The sequence below is a fragment of the Choristoneura fumiferana genome, chromosome Z, assembly GCF_025370935.1.
Source record: "Choristoneura fumiferana chromosome Z, NRCan_CFum_1, whole genome shotgun sequence".
NCBI classification, from domain to species: Eukaryota; Metazoa; Arthropoda; class Insecta; order Lepidoptera; family Tortricidae; genus Choristoneura; species Choristoneura fumiferana.
The window spans coordinates 31,252,904-31,269,733 of record NC_133472.1 but is presented as its reverse complement, the minus strand read 5'-3'; the positions used below and the strand labels follow the sequence as shown (position 1 = coordinate 31,269,733).

General features: G+C 33.7%; 2 protein-coding genes across 6 annotated transcripts in view; one reads left to right on the top strand and one right to left on the bottom strand.

Moving 5' to 3' along the window:
- LOC141434213 (multidrug resistance protein homolog 49-like) overlaps positions 1–4,046 on the top strand; it is a 29,606-nt gene extending 25,560 nt beyond the window's left edge. The window contains exon 26 of the mRNA XM_074096580.1: positions 1,616–4,046. Coding sequence (XP_073952681.1) covers positions 1,616–1,704 — 89 coding nt within the window. The 3' untranslated portion in view covers positions 1,705–4,046. The remainder of the gene's footprint in view (positions 1–1,615) is intronic.
- Clk (circadian locomoter output cycles kaput protein Clock) overlaps positions 3,279–16,830 on the bottom strand; it is a 32,459-nt gene continuing 18,907 nt past the window's right edge. For all 5 annotated transcript variants that reach the window (XM_074096600.1, XM_074096592.1, XM_074096607.1 and 2 more), the window contains exon 14: positions 3,279–15,329. In XM_074096600.1, coding sequence (XP_073952701.1) covers positions 15,186–15,329 — 144 coding nt within the window. In that variant the 3' untranslated portion in view covers positions 3,279–15,185. The remainder of the gene's footprint in view (positions 15,330–16,830) is intronic.

Sequence of the window (16,830 nt, the reverse complement as noted above, 5' to 3'; positions counted from 1 at the left end):
ATGAGATTTTGTCAGGTCAGACTTGAAATGCTCACAATATAATACAAATATTCTTTATTGATCACCATATAGACAATAGGCGGTCTTATCGCTAAAAAACGATCTCTTCCAGACAACCAATTTCTCAGAAATATTAAAAACTACACAAATATAACAGAAATTATATAAATAAACAAATACATTAAATATAATACTTATACACTACATATACTTAATACAACCGGTGAAATTACTGGCACGTGAGGTATCCCATCTTAGGCCTCTAGGTTGGCAACGCGTCTGCAATACCCCTGGTGTTGCAGATGTTTATGGGCGGTGGTGATCTCTTACCATCAGGAGACCCATTTGCTCGTTTGCCATCCAGTCAAATTAAAAAAAAAATACAAAATATCAATGGAAAAATTTCAAAAGGCCGCATGGGAGAAAAGGAATTTAAAAAGGAAATTAAAGAAACAATATAAACAAAAAACAAAAGAATAGAGAAGGATCAAAGACTGCAATGAGGATTAAGTTAGTGACAAATAGTGAGCCTTTAGGAGGTCTTTAAACAACCGGCCAAGAGCGTGTCAGACACGACCGAAATAGGGTTCCTTAGCCATTACAAAAAAAATAAGTAATATCTTTCTAATGATTTCGTATTTTGTACGGAATATTCCAAGTTTAGGTATATTTTGTACCTTAGTCTGCTATTTACTACTATTTACTACTGTACTAATAATTCTCAAGAAAACTTAACCGTTATAGTTTTCTTTGTAAGTTTGATATACTTACTACCATCCTAAATTTTTTCAAATTTTCCACCCACTGGTTTAGATTTTAGATGGGGGGGGGACGCTCGATTTTTATAAAATTTGCAGTTCAAAGTTGAATATTTTGCAAATAAATCACTGAATGTAAAAATCGTTTTTGCAACCCCCTTTTGGTTTTAAAAGACCTATCCAACAATACCCCACACTACAAGGTACCCTAAAAAAATTTTTTTTTGCATTTTTTTATTGCCCAGCAAGCAGCAAGCAGCATTTTTTTATTGGCTTTTGCCCAGCACTGGGACACTATACAGGCTACTTAAAAAAAAAAAAAAAATTTTTTTATTGTACCATTTTGTCGGCATAGTTTACATATCGTTGAAAAAAAGTTTGCACCTCCTTCCTAAGTAATTTCATAAGATTCAGGTGCAAACTAAACTCAAACGAGTATAGTGGCTACCCCCTTTTAGGGGATGAATTTTTATAGCCTTTAACCTGGCCGGGGATTTTCTCGACAGATTAGTAGTTTGCTTCAAAATCCGTTCAGCCGTTCTCACGCGATGCGCGGTCAAATAAACAGACAAACAGATAAACAGACACACAGATAAAATTTCTAAAAACTGTTGGAGCGTGTTTTGTTATCGAATCTAAGTATCCTCAGACAACTTTTTTTCGGATATGTTTCATGTAGGTACGTACAGACTTTCGACCCTCTTCAGCTTTATTATGTTTACATTTATTTAAAAAACTACTTCCGGCCGCTTTCTGCCGGGAAACGAGAGATTTTTTAGGAGTATTTCTATAATAGGTACTTAACAGCTTACGTATTGGGAACACGCATAGAAGCATTGAAACTTGTTTTCTTTCAGGTAAAATCGTCGAAAAAGGGACGCACGAGGAGCTGATAACGATGCAGGGCCATTACTGGCGAATGAGTAAAGGGCAGCATGTCGCATAAGTTCATCGGCAATTAAATTTGACAGCATCTAAGTATGATTATTACTTTAGAATTGATTTTGAAATCATCCGCACAGCGTGTTACCCAGGAGAAAGTAACTAATCCTTGATTTATAAGTGAAAATTGTGTTGCAACTGCCATAATTATGTAGGTACCTATGTTATATCGACTGTATACCTAATTATATTGATTAATGGAGGATAGGGCCCCGGATCACGAAAGCATTATGAGAGATAAATAAATATTAACAGGTTCCCTTTCCCATGAGGCACATGTGCCTCATGGCCAGTGATGTAAATACATGCAGTTGTTCTTTCGATAAATAATCAATATTACGTATTATATTATATTATTGTTATTTTATTATTGTTTTATATTTTTATTATGTTACTAGCGTTTACCCGCGGCTTCGCACGCATTAATCATTAGATACAGCTGTTGAATTGAATGCCCAGTTAGGTATCTACATACCAAAACTCATGACTCTACGCCCAGCGGTTATTAGTTCGAGATTTCATCCCTATCCCATGGGAACATTGGGATAAAAAGTAGCCTATGTGTTATTCCAGAGGTCGAGCTAACTACATACCAAATTTCATGACTCTAAACCCAGCGGTTCTTATTTAGAAATTTTATCCCTATCCCGTGGGAATATCGAGATAAAAAAATCCTGTTTTAATCCAGGTTATAAACTAACTTCTTGCCAAATTTCATCCCAATCCGTCCAGCCATTTCAGCGTGAAGAAGTAACAAACATACTCACTCACACACACACACTCACTCACAAACTTTCACATTTATAATATTACTAGCTTTATCCGCCGCTTCGCACGCGTAAACTATTCGGTCTGGTAGTTGCAATTGATATTTTCGGGATTTTACAAAATTTCCCTGGAAATTTCCTAAATTTATATCGTGGTCTTCATTGAGGTTGTGGTGTGAATAACTGTACAAAATTCAAGACTAAACCCAGTGCTGAAATTTCAAAATTTCATGACTCTAAGCTCAGCGGTTATTATTTCAAGCTTTTATTCCTATCCCGTGGGAATACCGGGTCAAAAAGTCGGCTATGTGTTATTACAGACGTCCAACTACCTACATACCAAATTTCATGACTCTAAGCCCAGCGGTTGTTATTTCGAGATTTAATCCATATCCCGTGGGAATATCGGGATAAAAAGTATCCTATGTTTTAATCCAGGTTAGTTATAAACTAACTTTTCGCGAAATTTCATCCAAACATACTCACTCACTCACTCACAAACTTTCACATTTATAATATTAGTAGGATTATGATTCTTGAACCACATTTAGATAACCAATGAAAGTTACTATGGGGACATTACATTGGGGATATTACATTACTATGGGGACTATTGGGGACGTGTCAAAAGAACGCTGCACATTGCTTCGGGACAGGTAACCTGTTTATCTAATCGCGAATTGGTAAAGAAAATCAAAGTTAGTTATATATTTCATTGTAACAATCAAAATGGCTCTGGGTCACGGCGAGTGTCTACTTTGTACCTACGACCTGACTGTTATCCATTAAAGGAGGCAAAAAAACACATGTATCTGGTTGTCCAGTTTATTAACCAGTCTTAAATTATTTCTTACATTGTACCTAAACATTTAAAATACCTACTAAAAATCTACTACAATCAATATCACGTAGCTTCTTGAAACATCGTGTTTTTGGGATTACCCTGTATGCAGTCGTATCAGATATTATCAAATCGAGATTAAAATACAATTGAGCACATCGTTTTTAAATTAATATATGAAATGACATTGGCAATGGTAGAGTTTGCAGATAAATGAAAATACATGAGGATTCTAGTTTGGTCGAAAAAATATTATTAGTAAAAATAATAGTTAAATTATATTAAGAAGTTAAATAAAATACAAATGATGTAATTATTATACTCTTAGGAACACTCTTTATTGCTTTACCCCCAATATATTATTACAAATGTATTTTGATAGGTAGGTCAGCGATTCAATAACATGAAAATTATGAGGAAAATAAAGACAAATATATATTATGTCAAATATAGTAATATTTTTTATAAAATAAGTGACACAGCATTCATCAAGAATAGAATTGTTAAATATGTAGTGACGTGAAGCATACTTTGTAAATCTACTATCTATAGATGTCTGCACTCAAACTATGCAGTTATCATAGATTTACTCATGGTTATAATTATTCAGTATAAGTACTGTCGTGCTAACCGTACTTTCGAATTGTATTCTCATCTCGGTTTTATAATAAGAACAATCATCTTCTAATAATAAAATGACCATTTACACATTTGTTAATAAAATTCGATGAACATTAATACACCGTTTTTTATTTTCTTGATATTAGGCTGTGAGAAATTATAGTTAATGATAATTGGTCAAGACACTGGACAGCACAAATGGACACACTGTTTTAAAGAGAAACCAGAAGTGACCTTCGAAGACCGAACAAAAATGACACTTAGATTAATTCTTACTTGTATAGCATAGACACCACTCCCTTGCGGGTATAGACAATTTCTCACAGTTCAGTCCTCAATGGTCTGCAGGGCTACTACGAAACCCGAAACTCGAAGTTCGTGTCGTGCGGTCCCTCTGACACTTATACTATTTAATACGAGAGCGAGAGGGACGGACGAACTTCGAGTTTCGTAGAAGCCCTGCTGGCATGGCTTCAAAATAAATACAGGTACGTAAGTCACAGGCAACAAATGGAACACCTGTCTATGCGTACATATATGTATAGTATATCTTATCTACATTACTATGGTTTTTTAATTTAATTACTATTGTGCACAGAAATTATGTTTACAGGTAAGGTAGCATTTTCATTTTATGATTTGAATTCTCATAAATCAAAATAAACAAATGATAACTTTCATGATCATTGGTTTTGAGATTTTGAGAGAGACCTAGATTAAAGGAGACTGACAATTGACATATTCAATACCTTACCTACATAAATATGTTTTTCAATAGAATACATGGATTTTATGGAGTAACAACTAGTTACTTTACAAATAAAATAGAAGAAGTGCATGACAATCTAAAATATTTGAAGACCATGCCTTTTTTCGCTTTACTCAACGAAAAAAATTACTAAATACCAAAAATGAAAACGTGCGCTAAAAATACAATTTTAAATTTTTGGGTACCAACACCAGCTAATTTAGTCATGATTGCACTTCAAATTATATTTAAAATTACGACGAGTAAATTAATGCGTGTTGCGTTACTTTTCGTTGGGATCTTATTTTGATAGGTTAGGTTAGGTTAGGTTCGAATGAGGGTTTAGGTCTAGTCGGCGCTAGTATAGTGAGGTTCGTTTGACAACTTTGACATTTGTGTCATGTTTGTGATTGGTTAACTAAATAAGCCAATTGCAGCAAGACTATAATGTCGAACAGGCCCAAAACAGACCTTACGATACTAACGCCATCTAGCGATATTTCGCCTGTCAAGAAACCCCTTGTAACGTTACTATTTTTAGTTAAAAAATAAATTGCAGGTCATTTTTAATTGAAATGTAGGTACCTAACATTTTGGGGGCCACATAATTCATTTTTTTTTGTTTCACAATAATGAGTTTGGTATCATTTTCATTCTATAATATTAGATAACAACACATTATAGATTTCCTTAGCCAAAATGGCTAAAACGGGACCCACGTTTATTTTCTGTCTATATACATAACTAGCGACCCGCCCCGGCTTCGCACGGGCAAAATAAAAAAACCGGCCAAGTGCGAGTCGGACTCCCGCACGAAAGGTTCCATAACTATACAACATTAGACATTAGCAAAAAACGGCAAAAAAACACGTTTGCTATATGGCCCTTAAATATTTATTTTATTTTAATTTAATTATTTATCGAAAATACAAACTAAAAACCAATCATAATTTAATTATTTATTTTTCAAGTGAATGAATATACAAATAAATATTCTGTGAATATTTCAAGCAACTACCTGTTTCCGTTAATATCGAGCAAAAAATGGCAAAAAAACACGTGTGTTGTATGGGAGCCCCTATTAAATATTTATTTTATTCTGTTTTTAATATTTGTTGTTATAGCGGCAACAGAAATACATCATCTGTGAAAATTTCAACTGTCTAGCTATCACGGTTCATGAGATACAGCCTAGAGTCAGACAGACAGACGTACAGTTGAGTCTAAGTAATAGGGTCCCGATTTATTACCCTTTGGGCACAGAACTCTAAAAAGGCTCTAATCAAGGGCACTTCACACACATTTTTCAGCTCCATTTCGCAAAAACTACACCCGACACTCACGAAGCCGGGCGTGTCAACGTAGAGTAAATGCATTTTTTGGTTAGATTGATATTTTTAAATTCATAATATCTTTTGATTGGAATGTCCGATTTGAATAATTCAAAAAGAAATCTACAGGTATTGCGAAGTTTTTTGTAGATATTGATATATTCTTTAATATTGCAGGACATTTTTTGTTCTTTCATCAATAGTTTCCACAGCGCATGCGATGAAAGATGTTTTATGGCAACTTTTTTTACACTTTGAGTTACATTATTGAAGTTTTAGTACGGAACCCTTTTTTACTGGTAATAATTATAGCCTATGGCACTTTGGAATAATTTAGCACTCTAATAGTGAAAGATTTTTTTTAAAATCGGTCATGCAGTTTTATCGTAACTTTTTGAATAAATATATTTTGAATAAATAATTATAGCCTATGGCACTTTGGAATAATTTAGCACTCTAATAGTGAAAGATTTTTTTTAAATCGATCAAGCAGTTTTATCGTAACTTTTTGAATAAATATATGGGGGTATATATTCGTTCCCTTGGCGGTGGAGACGGCGGGCTGCTGGGGGGCGGATGCAAAGCGTTTTGTAGGTGATTTGGGCCGTCGACTCAGGCAAAAAGGGGAGGACCCTCGCTCCGAGTCATTTCTGGTGCAAAGGCTGTCCATAGCTATCCAACGTGGAAATGCCGCGAGCGTTATGGGCACCTTTGTGGCGGGAATGGCGAGGGGCGAGTTATTTGAGTTGGTTATAGTTTTCTATTGTTATTATTATTATCTTTTGAATAAATGACTATTTAAAGATTTATAAACTTAATTCCAAAACTCGTGAAAATGCGCATATCATATAAATATAAATCAGGTCATCAAAAAAGATTTAAAAAAAAATAGTAGCAACAATGCGTCTTTTAGTTTTAGAAATATCTCCAAAAAAACTGTCTTTACACAAAATAATTTCAAGTTTCAATAAAAAAATATTATCTTTGTTTTACGTTGTGGCTTAGCGATCATTCTGGGACCAATTTTAACTTCATTTCGACTACTTACAGTATCTTAATTGCGCGTGGTACGACACGCACTTGGTCGGTTTTTTTTTAAGTATTCTTGTACTTAGTTTCAAAATTGAAAAGGTTAATGTTAACTTTTGTACTTTTAAGTTTGACAAAGTCTATTAATAGGATCAATAGGAAATCGTTAAAACGATATATCGGTGGTTAAGTAAAGTTAAAAAAATACAGTCTGCAAAAAGTAGCTGGTCGGTTGTACACCTTGTCACTTTACAGCTATGTACGTAACATCATAAGGTAGATGTATGAATACAAAAGCGACCACTTACTTTTGTAGCTGGCTATACACGGTGTTTTTCTTAATTTCCGTTAACTTCCATAGATAGCTAAGTTCATTGATAGAAATTATGCGGTAATACATTTTTTGCTATTCCAAAAAATCTAATTTCACATTTGTAAAGTTCAAACGAATGAGATTGTCGTGACACTTAAGAAATACAAAAAAACATTATTTTTACCTTATTTTGCTAAATGTCGAGTTTAAAACACTGTTTTACCACTCATCATTAATTATCTTAATTCTCGATTAGGTATCTTGTAACCTGTTGAATGTTCTCTTAAAGTTAATGGAAATCAAAAATAACACGTTGTACATTTCATTAGTAATACGAAGCTGCATCTTTTTATTCGTAAACATATTGATAAAAATATAAGTACTTTCCAATTAAACATAACAACAAAAAATGTATCAGATTACTTATTAAAAAAATAATCATCACACATTATTGGACTAAACCCTCGTACAAAAATAAAAACGTAGACAAAACAAACCACTGACCTAGCTATAACTTTAAAATTAATTTGATGAAACTATACTTGTGTGGTTTTTTAGAGGCCCCGCGACGGTACAGCTTCAAGGCGAATCAAGCATTTTGACCGTTTATAATGATCATTCAAGCAAGCATTGCAAGTGATCAAAATGCCGCTTGATCGTCTTGGAACCTCTTTGCACTACAATAAAAAAAAATGTATTTCGATCATTTGTAAAGTAAGTGCCATGATACCTAATATACGTAGTATGTATGTAGTAATTGTTGAGCATACATGGAATGTTGTCATAGCATGGTGATCGCTAATTAGTGTTTACAAATACGTTGCGTTTGTTAATGTGACAACGTTCCGCCTCTACATTTACTACCTTCAGAAAATCTTGACGGTCACGTAATTAAAATTGATTGAAAATTAGCATCAACTAGCATTATTTGAATACCTAATCATAAATTGAACTGTATATTTTTACAACGATAACAACATCAAATCTATCAGTAAAAATGTATTTATAAATAATAATATCCCCTCTTTCTTATACACAATAGTATGTACAAAATTGGACAACTTGGCCGAAGTGGCAGTCTCACAATCATAATAATTGATACTTTTCCATATTAATTTTATATAAATTAACGAAGTAAACACGTACTTACTTATAATAATAAACTGATTCTCGCTTGATACCACAATTCGTAGAGTATAGGTATTGTATTCTTAAAAAGAAAATATATTTTCGCTTTCCAGCGCAGATACATACTTTATGAAATATAACATCTACATATCAAGTAGAAACATACGGAGACATCATATATTTTTTGCGTCACATGGGAATCAAACCCTCAACCTCGAGCGTTTTAATCAGGGTCACTAACCTCAAGGCTATACCTTCGTTATGCTTGACATTAAACCTGCAATATTTCTGAAGATCATCAAAAAGTGTATAGGCCGCTATGACATTGACTACATCCTTAGACAATAATTTTGTGGTAAAGTAGCAATAAGTATAATAGTCAGATATACAAACGCCACGAAGACAAATTTTTTCAGAAGCGTCCCTTCGAAGCTCAAACCCACAAGTGAGCAACGGCACACTTAGACCCGATTAACAACCATTAAAATGTCCTGTATTAGAGTACGTACGCAATTTTCTTTAAAAACCTACTACTTCGTGACAATGAGTGCAGGCAGGACGAGTTTGAAATACAGGGCGGAGGCCTTTGCCCAGCACTGGGACATTACCACACCCTAACAAAAAGTACACAATTTAAATGTTACAGATTCAAAAATATTATTTCTCCACACGCGCACCCATTGTATGTACTAAATATTGACCGATTTTTTTTTGACTAAACTTCTTAAACAAAATACATTATTTTATATAATTAATGAATTATTAATAAAATAAATAGGTATTTCAAAATTTCCCTAAAGTCCACCCACTGCATCTATTTGCAGTGGAATTACTAGAACACTACTCCAAAAAGATAAAAACCGGACTGTACAGCATTGTTTTGTCAATGAAATTTATTTTTTTGTAGATACGCATGTGCATCACATTTTCGCAAAGATGATGATGAGATGATGAAGATGACCTTGGTACGGGTCTTTTCTCGGCAGATACTAAAATATAAAATATTGCACTGATTGAATAGGCTAGATTCCTAAAAAAATATCTCTGTCAGTTATATTTTCATAAAATATCGGACACGTCTTTTTTCCTTAGTCAATTAAACAAAAAATCAAAAAATGATGAAGATACTATATTAATTAGTTAAAGTTCCGTGTGACGTCATACCTATATACCTACACTTTTTACTACGGACTGACGTCACTAGCTCCCACTCTCGAACTTTGACGAGTTTCATCTTTGTAATTTTTTGTTTCATTGTCAAAATAAAAAATAAGAGTCGAATGTTTTCTGATAGGTAATCTAACTGGCCGACTAAATAGAATACTTTTTTACCCAGGCACTACCTAATTATAAGTACAGTCAAGTGCAAAAATAAGTATCTGTTCGAACCACACAAAAATATGTTACCACCGCCTTATTACGTCGGAATAAGATTCGGTGGTACATATTTTTGAAGTGTTAGATAAGTCCATATTTTTGCACTTGACTGTACACATGCAGTGTCTACATAGTGCCCAGCCTGGCATGCCGATTAATTATTATTATTAGTCTAATGGTTTCTGCCGTAGAAGAGATAAATGTTGCAGTTTAACACCAGACACTTCAATAGAAAAGTTGTCACAACAGGATATAGTCATCAAAAGCTGACATTGGTACACGAGAGTAAGAAAATGTATAAAAAAGAGACTACCTTTTTTAACTTGCTACCGCACTCTATACTAAAAATATTAGTTATTTCTGTTTTTTTACTGTGTATACGTCCTGCACAGTAAAGATGGTTAGCTCACCAGCGGTACGCACAACAAGCAAGAACCATCATCCCCACTTTATCAATCACTAGATCAGTTTCAGATCCACAAGCTTCAATATTTTACTTATCTCCCACACAGACACAGTCTCGCTCACTGCGAAAATGATGTGCATAGATTACATCAAATTACGTACTACCACATTAATTTAGGTACTTAAAAAATTCAGTGAAACCCTAACATTTTCAAATGATCATTAATATGCTATCTCTCGTTATTTTAGAAAGGGTCCTGGATTAAAAATAAAAAACTATAACTTAATTTTTATACAGTAAACTCAAACACCGTAACATAAATATCGTCTAGAACACTATTTGTAACAAAATTTAACGTAATAATAAGAAAAACAAATGCAACTTAAATTATGAATTGCACTCAGTAAAATCAAACAGACAATGTATTTAAAAGTAACAACTGATAAGTTATTCAAAAGATTGTTATTTTGTCACACTTATATTCTATGATCTACAGAATTGCACAGCCTTAAAAACAATAAAAATATTGATTATGATAATTATGAATTATAATACAGTGACAAGATAATGCTTAGGAGTTAACGTTGATTTGAATTTTGGCACTAATTCTCATTCTAAGTAATAAATATTTTTACTTTCATTTTACCCCAATGTTCGTATGCAATAATTAATAAACTTGATTATAGTTGATTCTAGCTAATAACGTATGTATTTCAATTTAGAGGATCCCTCGTTTCCAAAAAACTTGTTGTTTTGATTTTGAAATCGATTAACGTAATATTCATGATCATAACTAATAATGGCGTATTTTTTATAATTATATATTATATTAGACCATAACATAAAAAAATAAAATTACGATGAATAGAAATTGAAAGATTGTTGATGATAAACAGAAATGACGGCAAGTTAGGCTGCGGCTCCATTGAGGCGGAGACGAGCGAAGTGGAGAGGAGACGTGTAGGGATCGACCTATCATATTATATTACATATTGTCTCCGAGATGTGGATTTCAAGTGGATTTTGTTGGAAATATTAATCTATGCCTCTATGGTATGACATCTACGGCAACACTAGCTCGTTGATTGTCTCTGGTAGCTCTTTCCCTTTCTGTCTCGATCTCCTGCCTACGTTACGTGTGTAATTTTGTTCTTAACTTAATCCGTTTATTTAATCAGAAAAACTACATCAAAATAATTGTATATTATATAGTGAAAAATATAAAGGTGCAATTAGATGTTCATCTTTTATTTATATCAAGAAACGCAAACTAATTTCAACTAATATATTTTAAGATTGGTCGATCCTACACATCTCTCCGCTCCGCTCGTCTCCGCTTAAGTGGAGCCGTAAAGTCGGACTTGCAAACAAAGGATGTTACATTATGTTTTTTATTATTTGTGGTTTTGCATAAGAGAAGTTTTACTAGTTAAACTTTTGTATTTACCATTTTTATAATCGAGCAAAAACTTTTAAAAAAATCGAGAGAAAAAACCTTCCAATATCGAACTGTATTCAATATGCTTGACTATATTGATGTGTACCCAAATCACAATGGTTATTACTTAACCACGAACTCTCTAATTTTTACTTTTGCGTTCATATGAACTCTCTGTAGTCATCATTTTACAGACGATAATTAACCAAAACCAGTTAGCTAATGGTTAGCGATGAGGGAGAGAAAAGCGGTATGGGAGCATTTTTTTTTCCTTATAAGATCAGCTATAGGTAAAAAACTAAAGAAGGTGAGCTGCTGTATGTAGTAGTAACGTGTCCTTGTAGATATATAATGTTCATATTGAGAGAAGTTCGCCGGGTCAGTCAGTTCTAAACGTCACGTCACATACATCTCACAGACCTCTTTACTCTAATACCATTTATTACTATTCTGGCTTAAAAAAATCTTCTGATAGTAGTTATTTAAAACTGAGGCCGTATCGTCTAACGCGCTGACTTTCGCGATCGCATTCACCATCACTTTCTATCCCCGTCTTATACCGCGAGACAGAACAAGTGTTGAAAGTTGAAAACGATTGTGATTTGAAGTATGATGACAATAAGGTGTCTGGTTCTGGTACCTAAACCTCTCGTCTTAAAAAACATTCGCAGTATAAAAAAACCGGCCAAGAGTGTGTCGGACACGCCCAAGACAGAGTTCCGTAGCCATCAAGTAATTTTTTTCTAAGGATTTCGTATTGTGCACGGAATCTTCTAAGTTTAGGTATATTTTATACCTTAGGCTGATATTTACTCAAACTACTAATAATTCTCAAGCAAGCCTAGCCGTTATAATTCTCCATGTAAATTTGATGTACTTACTACCATCCTGAATTTTTCCACCCAACAGTTCAGATTTAAGAGGGGGGGACGCTCGATTTTAATAAAGTACTTTAAAATTGAATATTTCGCTAACATATCACTAGGTAAATCTAAAAATCGTCCTAGCAACCAATGGTTTTAAAAGACCTATCCAACGATACCCCACACTATACGGTTAGTTGAGAAAAAAGTTTACCCCCAATAAACGTCTATGGGGAAAATCTTTTCTTTTTTTTCCTCTGTCGGCATGACTGATATGTATTGTAATTCATGCCAAATTAAAGCTTTCTGGTACTAACGGTCTCTGAGCTTAGCCGCGGAAGGACATACAGACAGATGGACAGACATGTCGAAACTATAAGGGTTCCTAGTCGGAACCCTAAAAATCTGCCAAGTAGGACTCAAAACCTAGAAGACGGACTCGCGCACCGAGGGCTCTGTACAAATTTACAGCTGTCTATGAATATCCATTGTTAGCAGAGCCCATCTCCTAAGCAAAACTTTTTGCGAGAGAGAGTTTGATTTATTCACTGCTCCAACATGAAGCAGAACTAAGTATTTGATATTAATTTCAGCTTTATTCCTCCACACGTTTCTGAAAAAAAGGGTCTTGACATACAGACAGACACCTACGCAACTCTTAAAATAGAACATTTTGTCAACCATAATACTATAAGATAAAAAAAGTTTTTATGGCATATAAGACCGCACTAAGTTGTCCAAACATTTATCTAAACTAAAAAAAAATCTAACGTCATGATGTGTTTGCTATGCAAACTACTAAAGAATATAAAAAATATGAGCTATATAACCGGTTATAAATAAATCTGACATAAAATACCGTACATCTTACTATAATAAAAATATAACACTTTATAGAAAAAACTACGAATCAAGTATAAAAATAAAGAAACTATCACATTATGTTTCATTGGTATTGGCACACATGCTGTAGGTACAAGAAGATCGCCTCGGCTATGATAACGAAATAACATCGAAAATAAATCTTTGAAATAGTTCGTCCGTGCAAAGCCCCTATAACAATAGACTTGTGTCATCACCGCAATCGTTTAAAACATTATACACTAAGGCAATTCCTAAATGAAATAAATATTTTGAATTTAATAAACTTTAGCGTATCCCAAAGTAAAAACAGATTAATTTGACATAGACTGAGGCAAGCAATGATTTATTTATAGTAGTTTATGCAACTGTTACGTAATAGGGGTCCTTAAAAACATGAGTGTTTTAAGGCCTAATAACGTATAGTTGCATACAATATTTATCTACATACTTACATATTATAATATAAGTAATCTAAGATGGGTTCAGAAACCGATAACAAATGACCTGCATTGCATTACTGACTTGTTTTACCAGTAACATATCCATAGGTGTTAAACTAATGTACTTAATAAATAAATTAAAACAGATAAATGAATTATTTTTATAAACTTTAAAACACAGCAAAAAACAATAAACAAAATGACAACAGTAATGGCAGCAAGACAAATCTGTCACGAATGTTTTTTTTTTTTCAAGACACAGACAAATCGCTCGAGATCAAATTGTCGTGCGATTTATATTTAAAAACATACCAAAGTGACATTTCGTATCGGGAAAATGTTGTGTCTGTGGATACTGTCTATTCAAAATTTTAAACTCATTACAGTACTATATTTGATACTGTAATAACAGTTGTAATGAACATTACGTAAAGCCCGTAAAGGTGGTATCAGAGGGTTCATTTTTCGTTCATTTCTGTCTTTCATTCGGCATCTTTCACTCGAAATGACACGTCTGAACACAAAGTGAAACAAAAGTGCCGAATGAATTCATTAATGAACCGATGCAGCGATGTTCAATCGGTTGATTCGGCATTATCCATTCCTCTCCGAATGAAAGAAAAATGAACAGTCTGAACACAAGAGAGAACGTTCACTCGCACGACTTCATTCGACGCCATATTGAAGGAAACTACGGATGAATGTTCTTTTTTATGGTATTGGAATACCTAAGCTAAGTTAAGCCGTGTGAACATGGAATGAAAGAAAAATAAAGCATGTACTCGCAAAAACATTCATCCGAGTGAACCGTCTGATATCAATTATCACCTTTACTGCTGTTACCTACTACCACAGACAAGAAAGTTGTCATAGTAAAATCTGTTGTTTAATGCTGGTCATTGCCAACGGTTTTTGAACGCATTATAGAGGACTTATGATATGGGTGTTGTAGATAAAATAATATACGGACCGCTTAGTACGTCGTACGAGTCATCATCTATCTACTCAAACAGTTTTCATGCCGCAACATCACACGCAACATTCACTATAAGAGCCGTTGCGTTCCGACACCGACTTCAGAGCGAAACTAATATAATCTATATTGATTTCGAAATTTACAGTTTTATATTTTATTTTTTCGCTATTTCCAGTACAAATATTTTTCAAAATCATACTGAAACTTAGAAAAATCGGAAAAGTATAGCTGCCTATCTATGGGCAGATCTGTACGATAGCAAACCACATAGATCTATGTTAGCTGATTATGCTAACTATTTATATGGAGGGTAAGGCTCAGTTCCGTCCAATGGTGTTGGTTGTCACTGCGGCAAGTGCGGGTGGTGGGGCGGCTGTTGCGGGGGGTAATTGGTGATGAGCGACCGCCCCGACGGTTCTTCGTACATGATCTCCGCTTGAGTCCGAGACATGTGTTGTATGTCATCGGTCATATACGATTGTGAGACCTGAAAAGCATGAATGTAATTTTATGCTAGAACTAATATTAGCGTTGCGTGTACGTAGTATGCATATTCGCTGTATTTTCCAAATATACAATCGGTGTTTTTCAGTGTCGTATACAAAATGTTGTTGTTATAAGTTGTCATTAGCATTTTACTCATAAATACGACAAACTGATTAGAAAACTCAATCATAATAGAGGAGTTTGTAGACATACGACATCGATAAAACACCGTTTGAATACACATTTGTTTGAATGTATTGCTGATTTTTTTACTTCCTGGAAAATGTTGATGTTTAAACAAGTAGTAGGCCAATATATGGTCTATTCTGAGAAAAAAATCATGAGGTGTCACTACTTGACAACCACATAAAAAATGTATTATTTTATTGTTATTTTTTTATTTGATAATTAGTATTAGTTTTTTGGGTGGCGATGCAAATGTATACAAACATGTATATGCACTTCTATGTATGAAGAACATAATTTAAAAATTTTAAGCGCTTGAATACCTACAACCCGAAAAAAAAATACATTAAAAGAAATCTTTAAAAAAATCATAAGTCGAAAGTAAGATGTTCATACTCAGCATATATTCTTCACTATAAGGGACGACTTACTATGGAAACCCGACTGGACATTTATATATGTAATAGTACTTTATGCAACTGTATCATAAAGCGAGTTTATGACATGAGGCGAAGACGAATGTCATAATAGATACGCATGAGTGTCTCAATGGCTGATTATGAATAGTTGCATACATTACTTTTTCTACGGACTCAAACATAAACAATTAATAAACAATGAATACTTATATAACGGACAATAAATGAATTTTTCGACTTTAAAGGTAGCAAATTACTGCTCACTTCCATTGCCGCCTGTTTTATTTCTGGCGGCGTCATAATTTCTGCATCACTTAATTCCCCAAAGTCACACATTCTCACTTGATTAACTCTTTTATTTCTTTCAATTTTTCAAGAACTCCGTGCAAAAGCAAAACAAATCCCGCTATTTTGAAACGTTTTTTTTTTCACTAATAACAACCTTAGAATGGACCCGGGAACTTTTTCGAATACAAGTCAAATTAAATAATGTTGAAATATTAAAATTTAATAATAACTGTAAAATTCACTTATTGTCCGTTGTGTAAATATTCATTATTCAATAATAAACATATTTTAATTAATCTATAAAGTCGATTTAACAATAATTACATAAATAAAATAAAATGGTTGAAGTTTTTTTTTTTAATTCCCGCCATTTGCAGTGCGAAAAAGAACATTGTGAAACGTTTCACATTGAAATGTCAAAGTTGCGATCACACAATGCACCTCATTGGATTACCGATAGCGATATCGTTAGTAGCACATTGTACTACGCGAGTAGAAAAAAAAATTAAGTCCACTCTTGTATGTGCAGTTTTCTAATTTGGCACGTCAAATTAACGGTCACAATACAGACGTTACTGCTACATGCAACAGGAGATTTTCTTCCTTTAT